The sequence below is a fragment of the Argiope bruennichi genome, chromosome 4, assembly GCF_947563725.1.
Source record: "Argiope bruennichi chromosome 4, qqArgBrue1.1, whole genome shotgun sequence".
NCBI classification, from domain to species: Eukaryota; Metazoa; Arthropoda; class Arachnida; order Araneae; family Araneidae; genus Argiope; species Argiope bruennichi.
This window is the reverse complement of record NC_079154.1, coordinates 18,581,531-18,598,959: the sequence shown is the minus strand read 5'-3', so window position 1 is coordinate 18,598,959 and position 17,429 is coordinate 18,581,531. Positions and strand designations below refer to the sequence as shown.

General features: G+C 33.4%; 2 protein-coding genes across 2 annotated transcripts; both read right to left on the bottom strand.

Moving 5' to 3' along the window:
* Nucleotides 1–8,833: 8,833 nt before the first annotated feature.
* On the bottom strand, nt 8,834–10,213 carry LOC129966196 (uncharacterized). Its single transcript, XM_056080607.1, has one exon. It carries the CDS (start codon nt 10,211–10,213, stop codon nt 8,834–8,836), a length of 1,380 nt encoding a protein of 459 aa, XP_055936582.1.
* Nucleotides 10,214–11,324: 1,111 nt separating this feature from the next.
* Nucleotides 11,325–11,726, bottom strand: LOC129966195 (uncharacterized). Its single transcript, XM_056080605.1, has one exon. It carries the CDS (start codon nt 11,724–11,726, stop codon nt 11,325–11,327), a length of 402 nt encoding a protein of 133 aa, XP_055936580.1.
* Between the last annotated feature and the right edge of the window lie 5,703 nt (nt 11,727–17,429).

Sequence of the window (17,429 nt, the reverse complement as noted above, 5' to 3'; positions counted from 1 at the left end):
ATATATATATAGTGAGAGTAAACTTTTAATAATTAATCAAATTTTTCCATTGCCTTTGCAAGGAAAATGAATTTACATCAATATTTATGGATAAATTATTCTCAAATATTTAATGAAATATATCTTCGTGTATTTGAATTAAATATATAGAGGATGATAAAGAAATAACAGCATGTGTTCGGAGCCCTGCACCGTGTTATGTACTAGATAAAATATAACAAAATTTGGTCACAATACACATTAAAGTATTGAAAAGTATAAAGAAAGTATAGTAATCGTCAAAAAATGTGACTTCCAGATTTTGACGAATCTTCAAGTTTCACATCTTCTGAGTCATACCCTCCAACAGCTACGGAATTTCTGTAGTTGCTACGGAAATTTGGTGAAAACTAGTTACGGATAAATAGTGAAAAACTACGAAAAATTACAAAAAAAAAAAATCGAAAATGCCCTCTTCTTGAATTCTCGCTAACAGAAATGATGTTGGTTAATGAAAATAAATTTTTAGTACGAATAAAAAAAATTTTAAAAAAAGCGAAGTCTTATTCCTGGAATCGATCCTCATTACAAAATGCCTATGGGAGTTTGCAATGATGTTAAACTGAGCAGTGATGATTTTTAAAAAATACAAATTCTTGCTATATAATTAAAAATATATATATAAATGTCTGACAAACAGTGTTAATTTGTTTCATCAACAAAATCGCATTGTGTGTGTGTGTGTTTTAAGAAAAATTAATTCACATATATCAATAATAAATGAGTATTTAATAATTTTGAGCAATGTTTTAATTAATTAAAATTCTCTGAAAACGTATTCTTCAAAAATTTGCGTATATTCGCTATACGTAATACATCTAAGAAGTGTGGTGAATCGCATATAAGCCAGTAACAGCGCTTCTGGTTAGTTACTGGACTACTAACCTAAAGGTCCCAGGTTCTATCCTAACGCGTCTCATTCCGCACATTGGTGACTTCGGACGCTGAACCTTCAACCTTCGTACGGCTGTTGTAGCGCCATCTACCCGCAACCAAAGTCGCCAGACACACTTGGCACATCGGCACCCACACTCTCGCCATAACACTTGGCGCTACTCGAATAAGGGAACGGCCCATTAAGACAACAGCTACTACTCAATACATCACCACTCAACGCCATATCGTTCGTCTCCCCTTCGCCTCACTGGAGGGAGAGTACTGTGGTGAATCGCATATAAGCCAGTAACAGCGCTTCTGCCCGAACAATTATGAGGAGTATTTTACGTCCGGATGGATAGCACGCAGTACCAACAGTTCCAACAGCTCATACGTCGCTCTGACGAGGAATTTGATAACCTTTCTCGCCAAGAAAAATGCCCCGCTTGCGGGAAGCTTACCCTAGCCCATTTTGGTAGAGGACTCAGCTTGAGTTGCAACGAACCATTACCAAAGAAATTACTAGAAGAAATCGGTTTTGATTTCTCGAAGCTCCAAAAAACCCCAACTCCTGAAATAAACATGGACACCACCCAAGACAACAGCACAAACTGGGCAGATAGAACCACACCAACTAATCGGATCTCCAATTCCTTTACACCCACCTCAACTCGCCACACGACTGGAAATCCCAATTCTCCTCCTACTTCAAACCCAGATGTCACTATGATTTCTCCTTCATCCCAGATACAAAAAATCCCCCAAAACGACTTTCAGCTTGTCTCGCCCAAAAAAGCAGCCAAAAAGCCCCGCACCGAAGAAAACTTCAAAATAACCACGGAAAACTCCTACTCCCATCTACAAGAAGAAAGCGATAGGCCACCTAAATCAATAGCACCGATCAGCTTAGTCATCAAAGAAAACTACAACCTTATCCTACAAGAGATAATGAGAAGATATCCCTAAACGGAAAACCACTTTCAAAGAGGTCATATTCAAATTAAACCTAAATCAGAAGAAACCAGACAAGAAATAATCAGCCTACTTCAAAACAAAAAACAAGACTTCATCATCAACGAAGCTCCTGAAGAAAGACCCATCAAAGTTGTAATTAGAGGTCTCCCGATCTACACCACATTAGATGACTTTAAAAAAGAACTCGAAGCAAACAACTATCAAATCCAAAGAATTAATCAAATGAGAAACTCCAGATTAAAAACCCTCCTCCCATTATTTCTCGTTGAAGTCAGGAAATCCGGCAATTACAAAAATATCTTCAATCTCAATCACCTCTGCTTCCTGTCCGTGAAAATAGAGCCATACAGGACAAAAAATACCGCTACCATATGCTATAACTGCTCCGGTTTCCACCACTCTGCCAGAAGCTGCCGAATAAAACCCAGATGTATCAAATGTAACGGTAACCATCCCACCCGTGATTGCCAAATTAAAGAAAAAATAGAAAACCCTGTCTGCATCAACTGCAACGCAACCGGCCACCTAGCAGCCTAGAAAGGATGTCCGGCAATACCAAGAGTCCAAACACAAACTGCAAACTACCCCAGAAGATCATATGCTGAAGTCATCAATAAAAGCAATAGCCAAAACATCAATCCTACCCTCCCAAGAAGCCAAGAAGTCACCTCCCAAAGACCAAATAACAGAAGACCACAGCCTCCCCAACCCACTTCAATAGACGAATTAAATGACATTAAAGAATTGAAAAACCACTTCAACGACCTAAAAGAAATCAAAGAACTCCTGATCGAATTCCCCAACATTCTAAATGCCATCAGACTCAGCAAAAAAGCCAAGAGCAAACAAGAAAAACTTCTCATTTTCATAGACGCTCTCATCGCCGAAGAACCAACTCCTTGAAAACCACGCCCACCGCCGTGACCAAGACGTCTGATTCGATCATATCTGGATACAACATATCTGGATACAACAAATGACTAGACACAATGACTCTACTTTGTGAAAAGGATCCACATCTGACGTTCCATAGGCATTTTACTATTTATGGGAAACTGGTGATATTACATCTGGCCAGAATGCCAATTACCATGTGAGGAAAAAGAGAAAACGTTACAAAATTCTTGGAAATATCTGTCTGTATGATAGTATGACAAGGAAAACTCAAAAACGCTTTGAACTAGACGGGTGAAATCTGGTATATGGTCTTTACACTAAATTTTTAAAATTCTATTAAATTTTGAGCAAAATCCGTTCAGAAGAAACATCTATGTCCGATTATTTGAATCATTCAAACTTAATTTTCTGAACTTGGTATGTAAAAATTTCATATTACAAAATCATAATTTACTACATTTTTTTATTTATTATATTAGACAAATTTATATCGTAAAATTTAAGAAATTCATAAAAAATGATAAATAATTAAATTTTAAAAATTAATGATTCTATGATATAAAAAAATCATTAATAGTTCAAATAGCAAAAAAAAGACTGAAGTTTAAAAAAACATGAAATATAACATGGTTATGCTAGAATAAGGTGCACTATTCGGTTTTTGTTTCATTTTCTTTCCTATTTTATAGCAAATTCATTGGTAATATAATTAGAATTTAATTTATATCTAATTCGGGTTCTCTTTTTTCTTCAGGTTGGTTATTGGATATATACTAATTTCATAAAAGCAGAATTCCTAAGAAATTCCGCTTGATTTGATCTTTTGAAGTGTATAGATCCATATGAAATTCATTCAAGTTCCTTCCACCCCTTCTAACACTTTTCTTGATTTGCAAAAGTCCTTTTTTTTTAGCTTTAAAAGTAACAATATATTGGTACTGTTACTCCAGTTAAAAGTCATTCTGTTGCTGGACTTTAATGGTTTTTTATTCAAATTTTCTAATTCCTTCTGGAACATTAACTGTTTTAAATAACGTTCAACAACGAACACATTTCATCAATTTAAACTAAATCATGACTTCTTCTTTTTTTTTTTAAGGGACGGGGGGGGGGGGGTTACTGATTTCATGAGAATCATGGAATCATCAAGGAATCATGAGAATTATTTTTATAAAATTGCATCGTTGCAACAAACATTTTAATTCCATTTTTTATTTTTAAAACATGTCTTCATTTTTTGTTATTTGTTGCTGTTTTATCCATGCACAATATCATTTCGTAAAGAACGTAAACGTGCAGAATTATTAATATATATATATATATATGTAGTGTACGGAGCGTCCCCCTAGCGGCGTTAGCGGTAGGGAGCGTCATCCTAGCGGCGTTCGCGGTACGGAGTGTCATCCTAACGGCGCTCGCGTCGTCTCTCAACAGCCAATAAGAAGCTATCTGATTCCCGCTCTAAGAACTGTGTTCGGTACTGTACTAGCGTCCATCGATGTAAAGCGGCCCAGCCGTTCGTCTAGTTCATTAAATTTGTTTATGTTTAATTAGTGTGTGATTCTCTTAATATGAGCCATCTCTACGCATTAATCTCAATCGGGCTTTCCCCTAGGGCCCGTGAGAGATATTTAATTTGATATATTATCCGATTAGTAGAGGCATGTTTTTCGAGCCAGAGTTAACATACCTCTACATGTGGGGGCTCGGTCCGGAGTGCAATGACCTCGGAAATAGAAAAATAATCTTCGATCCTGTAAGAAGCTGGGAATTTCGCCATTAGTTTTCGTCGAATTATCTTCGGATCGGCAGTGGCCGACAAAATATTTCAAGAAAAGTCTTCGGATCGGCAGTGGCCGACAAAATATTTCAAGAAAATCTTCGGCTCGGCAGTGGTCGACAAAAATTTTCAAGCAAATCTTCGGTTCGGCAGTGGTCGACAAATTTTTCAAGCAAATCTTCGCTTCGGCAGTGGCCGACAAATTGTGAAGTTCCTGCATATTATCTCAACGGATATAATTGAAGAACAGGTAGGAGAATTTTCTATATCATTTTGATTAAAGAATCTTGCAAGCATTTATTTTAAGATTTGTATATTTGTGAATGACTTTTTCAAGAAAAAGAAACTGTTTGAATGTGTTTATTTTAGAAATTTCTGTTTTGAAGAAATATTAGCATTATTATTATTATCGTTATTATATTAGCATTTGTTATTAGGAAAAATAAAGGCATATTCAAAATGTTTAAAAATACAAAAAAGAAAGATTTAATTATTGTCGCTGAAGCAATAGGTGAGGTAGTTCCGGAAAAAACAAATATTGTGAAGCTTAAACAAATTATAGAAAATAGCCAAGCGGCTAAGGATGATTTGGAATTTGTTAAAGACATTATCATTTCAACTGTAGAGGAACGCGAAAAAATAGAAGCAGAGGAACGCGGAAAAATAGTGGCCGAACGAGCGCGTGAAGAGGCAGAAAGAGCGCGTGAAGAGGCAGAAAAAGCGCGTGAAAAGGAAAGACAGTTTGAATTAGAAAAATTAAAACTAACTTTAGCTCATGAAGAAAGTATGAGAAACGTTCAAGCGACCGGAATAAGTAGTCCTAACGGACCTCCTCAAGAAAATCATGCGGAGTCCATCGAACAAATAATTAAAAGCATCCGCATATTAACAATGCCAATACCAACTAAATCAGAAAATTTCAATTTGTTTTTCAATATTTTGGAACGTGCTTTCGAAACAAAACAGGTTAAAACTGAATACAAAGCCGAAGTCCTTCTAAATTTGTTAGGCGAGAAATGCCGACATGTTTTGTTATACGCGAACGAAAGCGAAATAAAAGATTATGACGAAATCAAAAGAATAGTGTTAAGAGAATTCCAACCATCTGCTAAAGAATGTTGGGATAACTTTCAAGCCGCCAAAAGATTTAAAGGGGAAAATCACGTGCAATTCGTCTCAAGATTAAAAGCGAATTTAGAATATTATTTGGAACTAAGAAAAGTGAAAGATTTCGCGACCCTCTGTGAACTAATTGTAACCGATAAATTAACCAGCACTCTTGACAAGGACACATCCGAGCACATTTTGATCAAACAAGGCTCCGACTGGTTAAAACCGCTGATGTTAGCAAAAGAAATAGACATTTACTTTCGCGCAAGAAATAAAAGTTTATTTTGGGAAGAGAGTAGATATACACATGACTACAGCTCAAGGCCGCGCGTCAATAATTCCCGCCAAAATAATGATAATGTACACGGTGGAAATATTGATAGGAAAACTTGTTTTAAATGTAATTCTACATCGCATTTAATAAAATTCTGTCCCCAAAATGTTGATGCTAGACAACATAACAATCAGGGAAGATCCCATAACTCAAATCCTGTAAACTCCGTATTAAAATCAAATGAAATTCCACAAGAATTAATAATCGCTGAGTTGGAATACGCAGATATTATTGTAAACGACGTTCCTATTAAAGCTTTGGTTGATAGCGGAAGCGTATTAATGATTATTAATCCTAAATATGTAAAGAAATTAAATTATGTAGGACGTAGCACAAAAATTAAATTAGCGAACAGTTCAATTGTCAGTCTTCCGTTAGTGGCGATAGATATTAGTCATGTTAATAAAAAGTCAGTAACGAAAAGAGTTTTAGCAGCTGTTGATACTAATATTTCTTTTGAATGCATTTTACCATCTAATAGTTATTTAGATCTTAAAAATACTTTTCCCAATAAAAATGATAATAATTCAACTTCTCCCATAAATGAAAATAAAAAAGATTTCGATTATGAGATAGTACATCGCTCAGGTAGTCAAATGCGTCACGTTGATTCACTTAGTAGATACCCAACAGTCATGACTGCACTTTGTGATGATTTAACAGCGCGAGTGCAAGTGGCACAGATGTCAGATGAATACATAAAAAAATTGAAAGAATTATGTAAAGATAACAACCAAGTTGATTTCGTGGTACAAAATAACATTCTGTATAAATGTCAGGACAACCGTCGTTTGCTCGTAATACCTGAACTAATGAAACACGAAATAATTAAGAACGCGCATTCAAAAGGGCACTTCGCCGTGGAGAAAACTAAAAACATTATCGAACGTGACTATTTTTCCCGAATATGCAAAAAAGTATTGAATCGGTAATACAGAACTGTGTCGAATGCATCCTAGTCAACCGGAAGCGTGGTAAACCTGAAGGGTTCTTACATCCTATTCCGAAGGAAAACTTTCCTCTAAGTACTTACCATGTTGACTTTATTGGACCCTTAGTGTCAACCAATAAAAATTATAATCATATTCTTACTATAATAGATGCATTCTCAAAGTTTGTTTGGTTATATCCTGTTAAAGGTGTAACTGCAAATGATGCAATTACGAAACTGCAATTGCAGGAAGCAGTGTTCGGAAATCCTATGCGCATCATCACGGATAAAGGTTCCGCATTTACCTCCAAGGAATTTACAAACTATTGCGCGAATCAAAATATTAATCACATTCAAATCACCACAGAAATACCTCGAGGAAATGGACAAGTGGAAAGGGTTCATGGAACTCTTATCCCCCTGCTTGCCAAACTTTCCCTCAATGATCCCACGAAATGGTACACTCATGTTCAAGCAGCACAACGTGTATTTAACTCTACTGCTCCACGGAGTACAAAATTTACTCCTTTCGAACTCATGATCGGTGTGCAAATGAGGCATAAAAATGACCAGAAAATTCTCGATATCCTACAGGAAGAATATGAGCAAATGGTCATCGACAGCCGCGAGGACATCCGCGAAGAAGCGCGACAGAATATCTTGCGCCTTCAAGAAGAGAATAAAAGAGCTTACAACAAGCGCAGGAAGAAAGCTACTCAATATAATCCAGGTGACTTAGTGGCCATACAGAGGACCCAATTCGGCAGTGGTTTGAAGCTTCGCCCGAAGTTCCATGGTCCCTATCGCATCACAGCGAAGAAGCCACACGAGAGGTACCTAGTGGAGAAAGTGGGAATCCACGAAGGCCCCAACCATACCTCTACAGCAGTAGATTATATGAAGCCTTGGTCTACAACTGCATAAAGCATCTACTTTACAAAATCTAAAATGTTTGCAAAAATCTAAAATTTTCTTTTTTGAGTTTTTTCAGATTCTTTCTCAGATTGACGAGGACGTCAAGATCATCAGGACGGCCGATTGTAGTGTACGGAGCGTCCCCCTAGCGGCGTTAGCGGTAGGGAGCGTCATCCTAGCGGCGTTCGCGGTACGGAGTGTCATCCTAACGGCGCTCGCGTCGTCTCTCAACAGCCAATAAGAAGCTATCTGATTCCCGCTCTAAGAACTGTGTTCGGTACTGTACTAGCGTCCATCGATGTAAAGCGGCCCAGCCGTTCGTCTAGTTCATTAAATTTGTTTATGTTTAATTAGTGTGTGATTCTCTTAATATGAGCCATCTCTACGCATTAATCTCAATCGGGCTTTCCCCTAGGGCCCGTGAGAGATATTTAATTTGATATATTATCCGATTAGTAGAGGCATGTTTTTCGAGCCAGAGTTAACATACCTCTACATATATATATATATATATATATATATATATATATATATATATATATATATATATATATATATATATATATTGCCTCGTTTTCATGTGTTTTATTTCCATATGTTTTTACTTTTAGATGTTTTGTTTCTTCTATAAGTAGTCACCAGATTTGACCTCAAAATTTTGACAGATATTCTCGAAAAATATATTTTTTTTAAAAAAATGTCTGTCTGTTTGTGACAAAGATAATTTATAAACACTTTTGTTGTTGTTGTTTCTAATGGCACTTGTAAAATATCTTCAATAATTACTATGGATGTGATATGAGAGGACACTTTATTTGCAATTATTTACATAGAAAGTTTCGAAAGCATATTTACATCGAGAAAGACGAAATCTGAATGAATTACACTTTGGAGCGGAGTTGAGTTGCAACTAGCATGACGCTTACATAATCTCCCACCTTGCAATTTTATGGAGTACCTGAAATTGCAACAAAAGTTATAAATCGAGTCTGTTGGGAATTTTAATACACCGGCCAGCTTTAGTGACAACATCAGGAGTTACTTTGGTTATATAATCATCATCTTCACTGGAATCTTGATCTGAAACAGCTGGAGTTGCAGGAAGTTGAGTGTTTGTGTCTTTATCCTTTTGCTGAGCAATGAATGGTAATTTTTCAAAACTTCTGATTTCCAAGGAATAAAGTCTCTGGAATGGTCTTAATTTTTCCCCTTGAGCTGTTCTTACTCTGGCGACTCTTGAATGTCCATCTGTTCCAGGGAGGACTTCAGTTACAATTCCTAAGGGCCAGTGAAGGCTTTTTCCATCAGTTTCAAGGAGAATTATGTCTCCAACATTCAAAGATTCATCTCGGGTGTGACGACCTTTATGCACTAACATTGCTAAGTATTCGTTGCGAAATCTCGTTCTTAAATCATGCCGTAGTTTTTGAATAAAACGTAATCTTCTATTTAGGCTTTTACTGTCGATTTCGTCTAAATCAGTTGTATCTCTACTAGGAATGCCTTGTAAGAACCAAGCAGGTATCAATGGCCTTAGACCTTCTGAATTATCTTCAATATATGTGAGAGGCCTGGAATTTATTGTAGCTTCACAGTCACATATAAGAGTTTTCAATTCTTCATAATCAATACTCTTTCGGCCAAAAATTCTCCTTAGCATTTCTTTTAGCATGCGAATCATCCGCTCCCACCATGCAGCAGTTGGAGGGTTGAAATTCCATTTAATTTTCTTGATAGTGGAAAACGACATGATCTTCTTCCAATCTAGATTTTTCAAGGCATTACTTGAACCAACGAAGTTGGTGCTGTTATCAGTGTAGATTATATTAACTCGACCTCTCCTAGCAAAAAATCTTCTTAAAGCCATTATAAAGGCTTCCGTGGACAAGGAATTGACTAACTCAAGATGAACAGCCCTATAAATGGCACAGGTAAAAAGGACATTCCATGTCTTTTCTCCAGAACGCAAAAACAATGGGCCTGCCAAATGAATCCCTGTGACTTCAAATGCTGCAGCAACTTTTATTCTATTTTTAGGAAGAGGTGCTAAAGATGGCTCCGTAGGTTTGGCTTTAAATCTTTTGCAAGTAATATAATGAGAGCTAACTTGTTTTGCTATTTTATTGACAGAAATAATCCAGCAATTTTCCCTCAAATTGGAAATGAGAGTTCGAAGTCCGGCATGCTGCAACTCACAATGTTTCTGGTGTATCAATCGACGTATTATTTCATGGTTACCTGGCAACAATATAGGGCACTTAAAATTCTCTTCTTCATCTCCCAGTATGAGCTTAGTTCTAAATTTAAGAATGTCGGAATCGTCTTTGAAAGTTTGCATATTTTTCAATGCTTTCATCTTGCTTCCTGCAAAACTTTCCTTTTGAATTAGCTTTAGCAAACAGTTTTCAGCTGATTGGACTTCTTCATAGGTTAGTTCGGTTTCCTTACATTTTTCTTTAAGACGACAATTTTTAATAAAACGTAGTATCCAAGTCAGCATTCTTAAAATCTTTGTATATTTCGAGAAATAAAGTAGATTGTCAGTAAAGTTAACTGATTCATGCTCCACATTACTGACTATTGTTTTCCTTTTCTCTGATTCAACTAAATTTTCATCAATAATTTGTTTTTCATTCAAAGGCCAGAACTCTTGTGATTTTGATAACCATTCTGGACCTTCCCACCACTTGCTCTTCAATAAAATCTTTGCATCACAGCCTCTTGAAGGAAGGTCTGCTGGATTCATATGACCTGGCACGAAATGCCAGTTATCAGAATTAGTATATTTTCTTATTTCAGTTATCCTATTTCTTACAAATGTATTCCAAGAACTATCCCGTTTAATCCAACAGTCGAGTCAGTCCAAAAGTATACTTCTTTAAATTTTACCTCAAGTCCATCTGTCACTTGGCAATATAATTGGGATAATATAAGAGCTCCCAACAGTTCTAATCGAGGAATTGTAATTTCCTTTGTTGGTGACACTCTTGACTTACTTGCCACTAATTGAACTGAAACTTTCCCGTTATATTCAGCACGTAAAAAAATACATGCAGCATAAGAGGCGTCACTGAAACAGTGAAGACTTATCTGACAATCTTTAAAGGGATTTGCAATTAGTCTTCTTGGAATTTTGCAATCTTTTAGCAGATTTACATGTTTGTACCAAGCTAAAAATTAATTACATATATCTGGTGGAAGCACATCATCCCAATTAATTTTTCTTTTCCGTGTTTTTTGTAGAATGATCTTTGGAATTAGAGTAGTTGGACTTGTAAATCCTATTGGGTTTGGGTTTGGGTTTGGGTTGGACTTGTAAATCCTAAAATAATTCGTTGAACAATAGATAATAATGTTCGTTTGGTTATATTTTCTTCTGAAATTTTAAAAACACTGTTACAAGAAAGTTCATCATTTTCAGTATCCCAGGAAAGTCCTAGTATTGGAATATATCTCTTTTTTGTTTCTTATACAATTTCTTCAGAAGTAACCCAACCTCGTAAATCAAATTTGGCTGCAGACATTAGTTCTTTAGCTTCAGAAATAAATTTGGCTGCCTCTTCTCTAGTTTCTAAACTAGTTATGCAGTTATCTACATAAAAGGATTTTTGAAGTTGACGAGCTGTTTCCTTCCTTCCATCTGAGACATTCTCTAGATGATGAGCTATCGTTGCCTCAAGTAAAAATGGATTAGGAGAAGCACCAAATACCACTCGACAATGTCTCAGAGTGATCAATTCCTCTCTTCTTGAAAAATCTTTCCACCATAAAAACTTAAAATAATCTCTATCCTTTGGGTTCAAACTGATTTGTAAGAAGGCCTTTTTAATATCTGATGTTATTCCAATAGCATTTTTGCGAAATTGCATTATCAATTTTGGTACTAATTCTAATAAATTTGGACCCTTTTATAAGCAATTATTCAAGCAATTTCCTTTAGAGTCTTTTGCTGAGGCATCGAAAACAGGGCGAATCTTTGTAGTTGTATCTCCAGTCTTTATTACAGGATGATGAGGTAAATAATGTCCTTTATTCTTATCTTCATTTACAATTTCGATAATTCCCTCTCGAATCCACTCATTAAACACATCATCATATTCGCTTAAATGTCCTGATCGAATAAGATTTTTTGTAGTTGACATCAAACGCTTAGTGGCTAATTCTTTGTTGCTTTCTAACTCTGGATATCCACTTTTCCACGGCAAACATACTTCATATCTCTTGTCTTCATTTCTCTTAATAGTTTTACGGAAAAATTCAACTGTTTCTTCATCGGCTACCTGCCTTGATTTAATTTCTACAGGATCTCGTATACCGATGGCATCTAGACTCCATAATTCCGTCAAATCTAAATTGGCAACATAAATAATATTCTCCAAACATGTTTTTATGGCTACTAAATTTTTATCAATGTGTTCAATTGATCCCGTCAGCAATACACCAAGGTAATCTGCTCCTATTAATAAATCTATTTCAGGAGTGTCTTCCCCTGTATCATTTAATTCTATATTTTTTCTCTTCAAAATGGGAAAAATTTCAGGATTACTTACACGAGGAATAGCACCACATATTTTCTTTTCATCTAAAACGGAAATGTTGTGCCTGAAATTTGAACACAAGCTTTGCAATGTAATGTTATACACATTATGGGACTTTTGTTTAGTTTCACTGCCCCCAAAAAGTCAATGACTTAACATTTCTTGATCTACTGGTTCCAATCCTAGTTTCTCCACAATATCCTTTTTTATGAAAGATCTTTGAGCACCGGTATCGAATAATCCTCGGATAATTAAAGATCTGTCTTTATTGATGATTTTCACCAATACCGTTAACAATAATGTAGATGAATTCCTTGGTGACAAGAGAATCTTGGCATCTAATTCAGGTGATGGATTCTGTTTTGTTTGATTTATATTTGGACACATAATACTATGATGTTTTTTCTTGCATATAATGCACTTCAAATAGGCCCTACAAATCTTCGAATTATGACCTGGTTTCAAACAAATAAAGCACGCACTTTTCTTCTTTAATATTTCTTTTTTCTCTTCCAGTGACATATCAGGAGCTTTAAAGCATTCTGTTGTATTATGAAATGACTTATTACAAAATATGCATTGCTTGTCATTTTTTTCAGCTCTTTTCTTTTCACTAGACACAATACAAGCTGCAGTAGGAATTTTATCTTTTGGTTTAATTCTTTGAAACTCTTGATCCTTCGCAAAACCGGATCGAGCAAGTTGTAATCTCTCATCACTCTCGACTTCCGATCGAAGAAATTCTAACATGTTTCCCAAAATATTCGGCTTGACTTTATTTTCAACTCTGCTACGTGTTCGTTCCCACTCTTTTATAAGATCCTCTGAAAGAGCTGACTCTACTAATGGATACAGCATTGCTTCGTACTTTTCAGATGTCACTCCTAATGTCTCTAATGCTCTTAACTGGGTTTCTAATTTATAAAGAGCACGTAAAGTGAAATTTTCTCCATTCTTTGCTTGCGTTAAAACAAGATTCAAAAGTTCACGAACATAAATTTGGATCAACAACTCATCTTTAGCAAAACGCGATTTCAATGGGGTCAATTCATGTGACGTAAAAGTCACATGTCATGAGCTATCCGCGCATGGCATTTAAGTTTCATCCGCACCGCTTTTGTCGATTAGTCTGCCATTAACGTTCTCCGCCTAGTATGAAGCGGATTTTTTTGTTTACATTTGAAGTTATAATTTTTGAGTCATTTTCTTTCCTCTTATTATGTGTTAAAAGAGGAAATACTGGTGTGCTGATGGATGTTTTAATGCGAAACACAAGAGTGACTGTCATGATAAAATTTTTCTTATTTTCCTTTCAACAATCCTGCCTAGGGTTGGTACCTTTGGTATAGATTTTTTTAAGCCTTCGAAGTCGGTGATATGCTTCGATCATTTTGAAGAATTCATTCAGTGTATGTTCATTTATTAAATCGTAAATGGAATTCCTGTAATCGCAAATGTTTCAGTAATTTTTTAGAAAAATTCTTCGAAAAAAAGAATTTCGGTAAGCGATTTGCCAACAAAAACAATCGAACAAAATCGTGAGAGCATTTCTAATTTACATTTGATGAAATTTCTGATAATTTTGAATATGCTTATAAGGTTTTAAAATGTTTACATGAATATTACATTGCATTTTCTAAAACAATCTTATCTAAATTTAATGAATGTAAGTAAACAAACTCCTGTTGCAAAAATAACAACTTCTATAATGCTAAACTTAGGTGGAAGTGAATAAATTTCTTAAATATTTATTTAATAAGTGAAATCTTTACTAACTACTGAAAATTGAATTTTCTTATTGACTGTTATAATATATATATATAATTGATGTATTTTATTAATCGTGCTCTTAATTTGATAAATTGAATGCTATATGTAAGAAATATATATATATTTAAGTTTTGAAAACGCATGTCATTTAATTAAGTATATAAATTAGTTAAGTATAAAAACCATTAATTAACGTCAAATAATTTTTGAGTTTTAGTTTTTGGCATTATAATAAAATGCATTATGAGGTTTTACTTTTTTATTATGAACCTTAAAGTTGTCTTTATCTTTTAGTAAATTCAGGTTATTCGGTTATTGCTGGGTAATCATGTCTAATAACAAAAGAGCAAAATGGATGGTTCCAGAAAGCATTATTACTAGTTTTCTAATTACATTTGCAGATTTGTGATGGATTCAAAGTGAATTTATATCAAACAACTTTTCTATTGTTAAAAATGAAATGTCAATAGTTTATTGTATTTAAACTAAAATTGACTGTTATCATAATATCATATTATACTATTGTGCACCTCAGTGATTTCTGTTTTAATAAATGCAGGTCTTTTCATTGAAAATCAATTTCCATATCAGCATTTATTATATAATTTTTATTCCCAACTTCATTGCTACATGCATATTTCACTTTTTTTTTTCTATTTTTTTAGCACATCAATTTTGAATTATAGAATTCTGTAAAAGCATAAAAGTGTTTCTTCTAACATCTTTATATCCTATTTAACTTCTATTTATATATATATATATATCATGACCTTATTCTTGTTTATTAAATTTACTGTATTGTATGTTTTATTTTATGATATTCATTCCATGTAATTTTTATCAATGTAACTTTAACATTTAAAAAAAATTTCATAAATGTTCTGCTTTAAAAGTATATTGTTCAACATAATGTTTTTATTCGTGATAAAGAAAAAAACTGTTGTTTAGTATTTAGAATGTTTCTGTTGAATAAAATTGATTTCATCATTTACATTGACATTCTTGTCATACTGTGTTTATATTTTTTCTAAGTGTCTAGAAAAATAAATGTTGATAAATAGTTTTTTGAATTAGTGAGTACATTAAAACATCCATTTGATCACATTTTTTCAAATAATTATCATATATATATATATATATATTGTAACGTGTAAATAAAAAATATGAAACTGTAATTTTGTTTGTTTTCCTTTAATGATCTCTACAAATTAAAATGAAATAACTGATTCATAAGTTGCATAGATTTAAAAAAAAGTATCTATATCTTTTATACTTCATAATTTGAAATTGTAAACATAATTTATTCAATATATACTAATTTTAATTTCATGTTCTTTCCTCTGAGCAAATGAAAACATCAGAGTCTCAATATTAATAAAACATATTACATAAGAAAATATTACATAAGAAAAAAAATGTAATAATTTTATTAGTAAGCTTTAAAATATTAACTTATCTAAGAGTAATAACTTATTTTTAAAAAGAACTATATTTATAAGATTCAACATTCAATAATATGTAAAAAAAGAACATATGTAATTTTTCAAAAACACTGCCATAGTCATTTGTCAAAATGTATCCTTTGGATAAAAAAGGGGGGGGGAAGGATATGAGAAAGGAAAGAGTAAAGCAGCAGCAAACGAATGGGGTCAATTCATGTAACGTAAAAGTCACATGTCATGTACCTCTTGCGCATGGCATTTAAGTTTCATCCGCGCCGCTCTCGTCGATCAGTCTGCCATTAACGTTCTCCGCCAAGTATGAAGCGGATTTTTTGTTTACATTTGAAGTTATAATTTTTGAGTCATTTTGTTTCCTCTTATTATGTGTTAACAGAGGAAATACTGGTGTGCTGATGGATGCATGCTTTAATGCGAAATACAAGAGTGACTGTCATGATAAAATGTTTTTTTTATTTTAATTTCAACAAACCTGACTTGGGTTGATAGCTTTGGTATAGATTTTTTCAAGCCTTCGAAGTCAATGATATGCTCCGATCATTTTGAAGAATTCCTTCAGTTTGTGTCCATTTATTAAATATAGCTGTTCCAGTAATTTGTTAGAAAAACTCTTCGAAGAAAAAGAAATCGGTAAGCGATTTGCCACCAAAAACAATCAAACAAAATCATGAGTGCATTTCTAATTTACTTCATTCACATTTGATGAAATTTCTGATAATTTTGAATATGCTTAGAAGGTTTTAAAATGTTTACATGAGTATTACATTGCATTTTTTTACAAAATCTTATCTAAATTTAATTAACGTAAGTAAACAAACTCCTATTGCAAAAATAACAACTGCTATAATGCTAAACTTAGGTGGAAGTGAATATTACTAGCTTTCTAATTACATTTGCAGATTTGTGATGGATTCAAAGTGAATTTATATCAAACATCTTTTCTATTGTTCAAAATGAAATGTCAATAGTTTATTGTATTTAAACTGAAATTGACTGTTATCATAATATCCTGTTATAAAACTGTGCAACTCAGTGATTTCTGTTTTAATAAATAAAGGTCTTTTCATTGAAAATCAATTTCCATATCAGCATTTATTATATAATTTTTATTCCCAACTTCATTGCTACATGCATGTTTCACTTTTTTTTTCTATTTCTTTAACATATCAATTTTGAATTATAAAATTCTGTGAAAGCATAAAAGTGTTTCTTTCAACTCCTCTTTATATCCTATTTAACTTCTCTCTCTATATATATGTATATATATCATGACCTTATTGTTGTTTATTAAATTTACTCTATTATATGTTTTTGTTTTATTTTATGATATTCATTCAATTTAATTTTTATCAATGTAACTTTAGCATTTAAAAAAATTTCATAAATGTTCTGCTTTAAAAGTATACTGTTCAACATTATGTTTTTATTAGTGATAAAAAAAACTGTTCTTTAGTATCTAGGATGTTTCTGTTGAAAAAAATTGATTTCATCATTTACATTGACATTCTTGTCATACTGTGTTTATATTATTTCTAAGTGTCTAGAAAAATAAATGTTGATAAATAGTTAATAGTTTTTTTTTTAGTTTTTTGTATTAGTGAGTACATTGAAACATACATTGGATCATATTTTTTCAAATAATTATCACATATATTTTATATATCTCTCTCTCTCTTTATATATATATATATATATTTGTAATGTGTAAATAAAAATTATGAAAGCTTGATTTTGTTTGTTTTCCTTTAATGATTTCTACAAATTAAAATGAAATTATTTATTCATAAGTTGCATAGATTTAAAA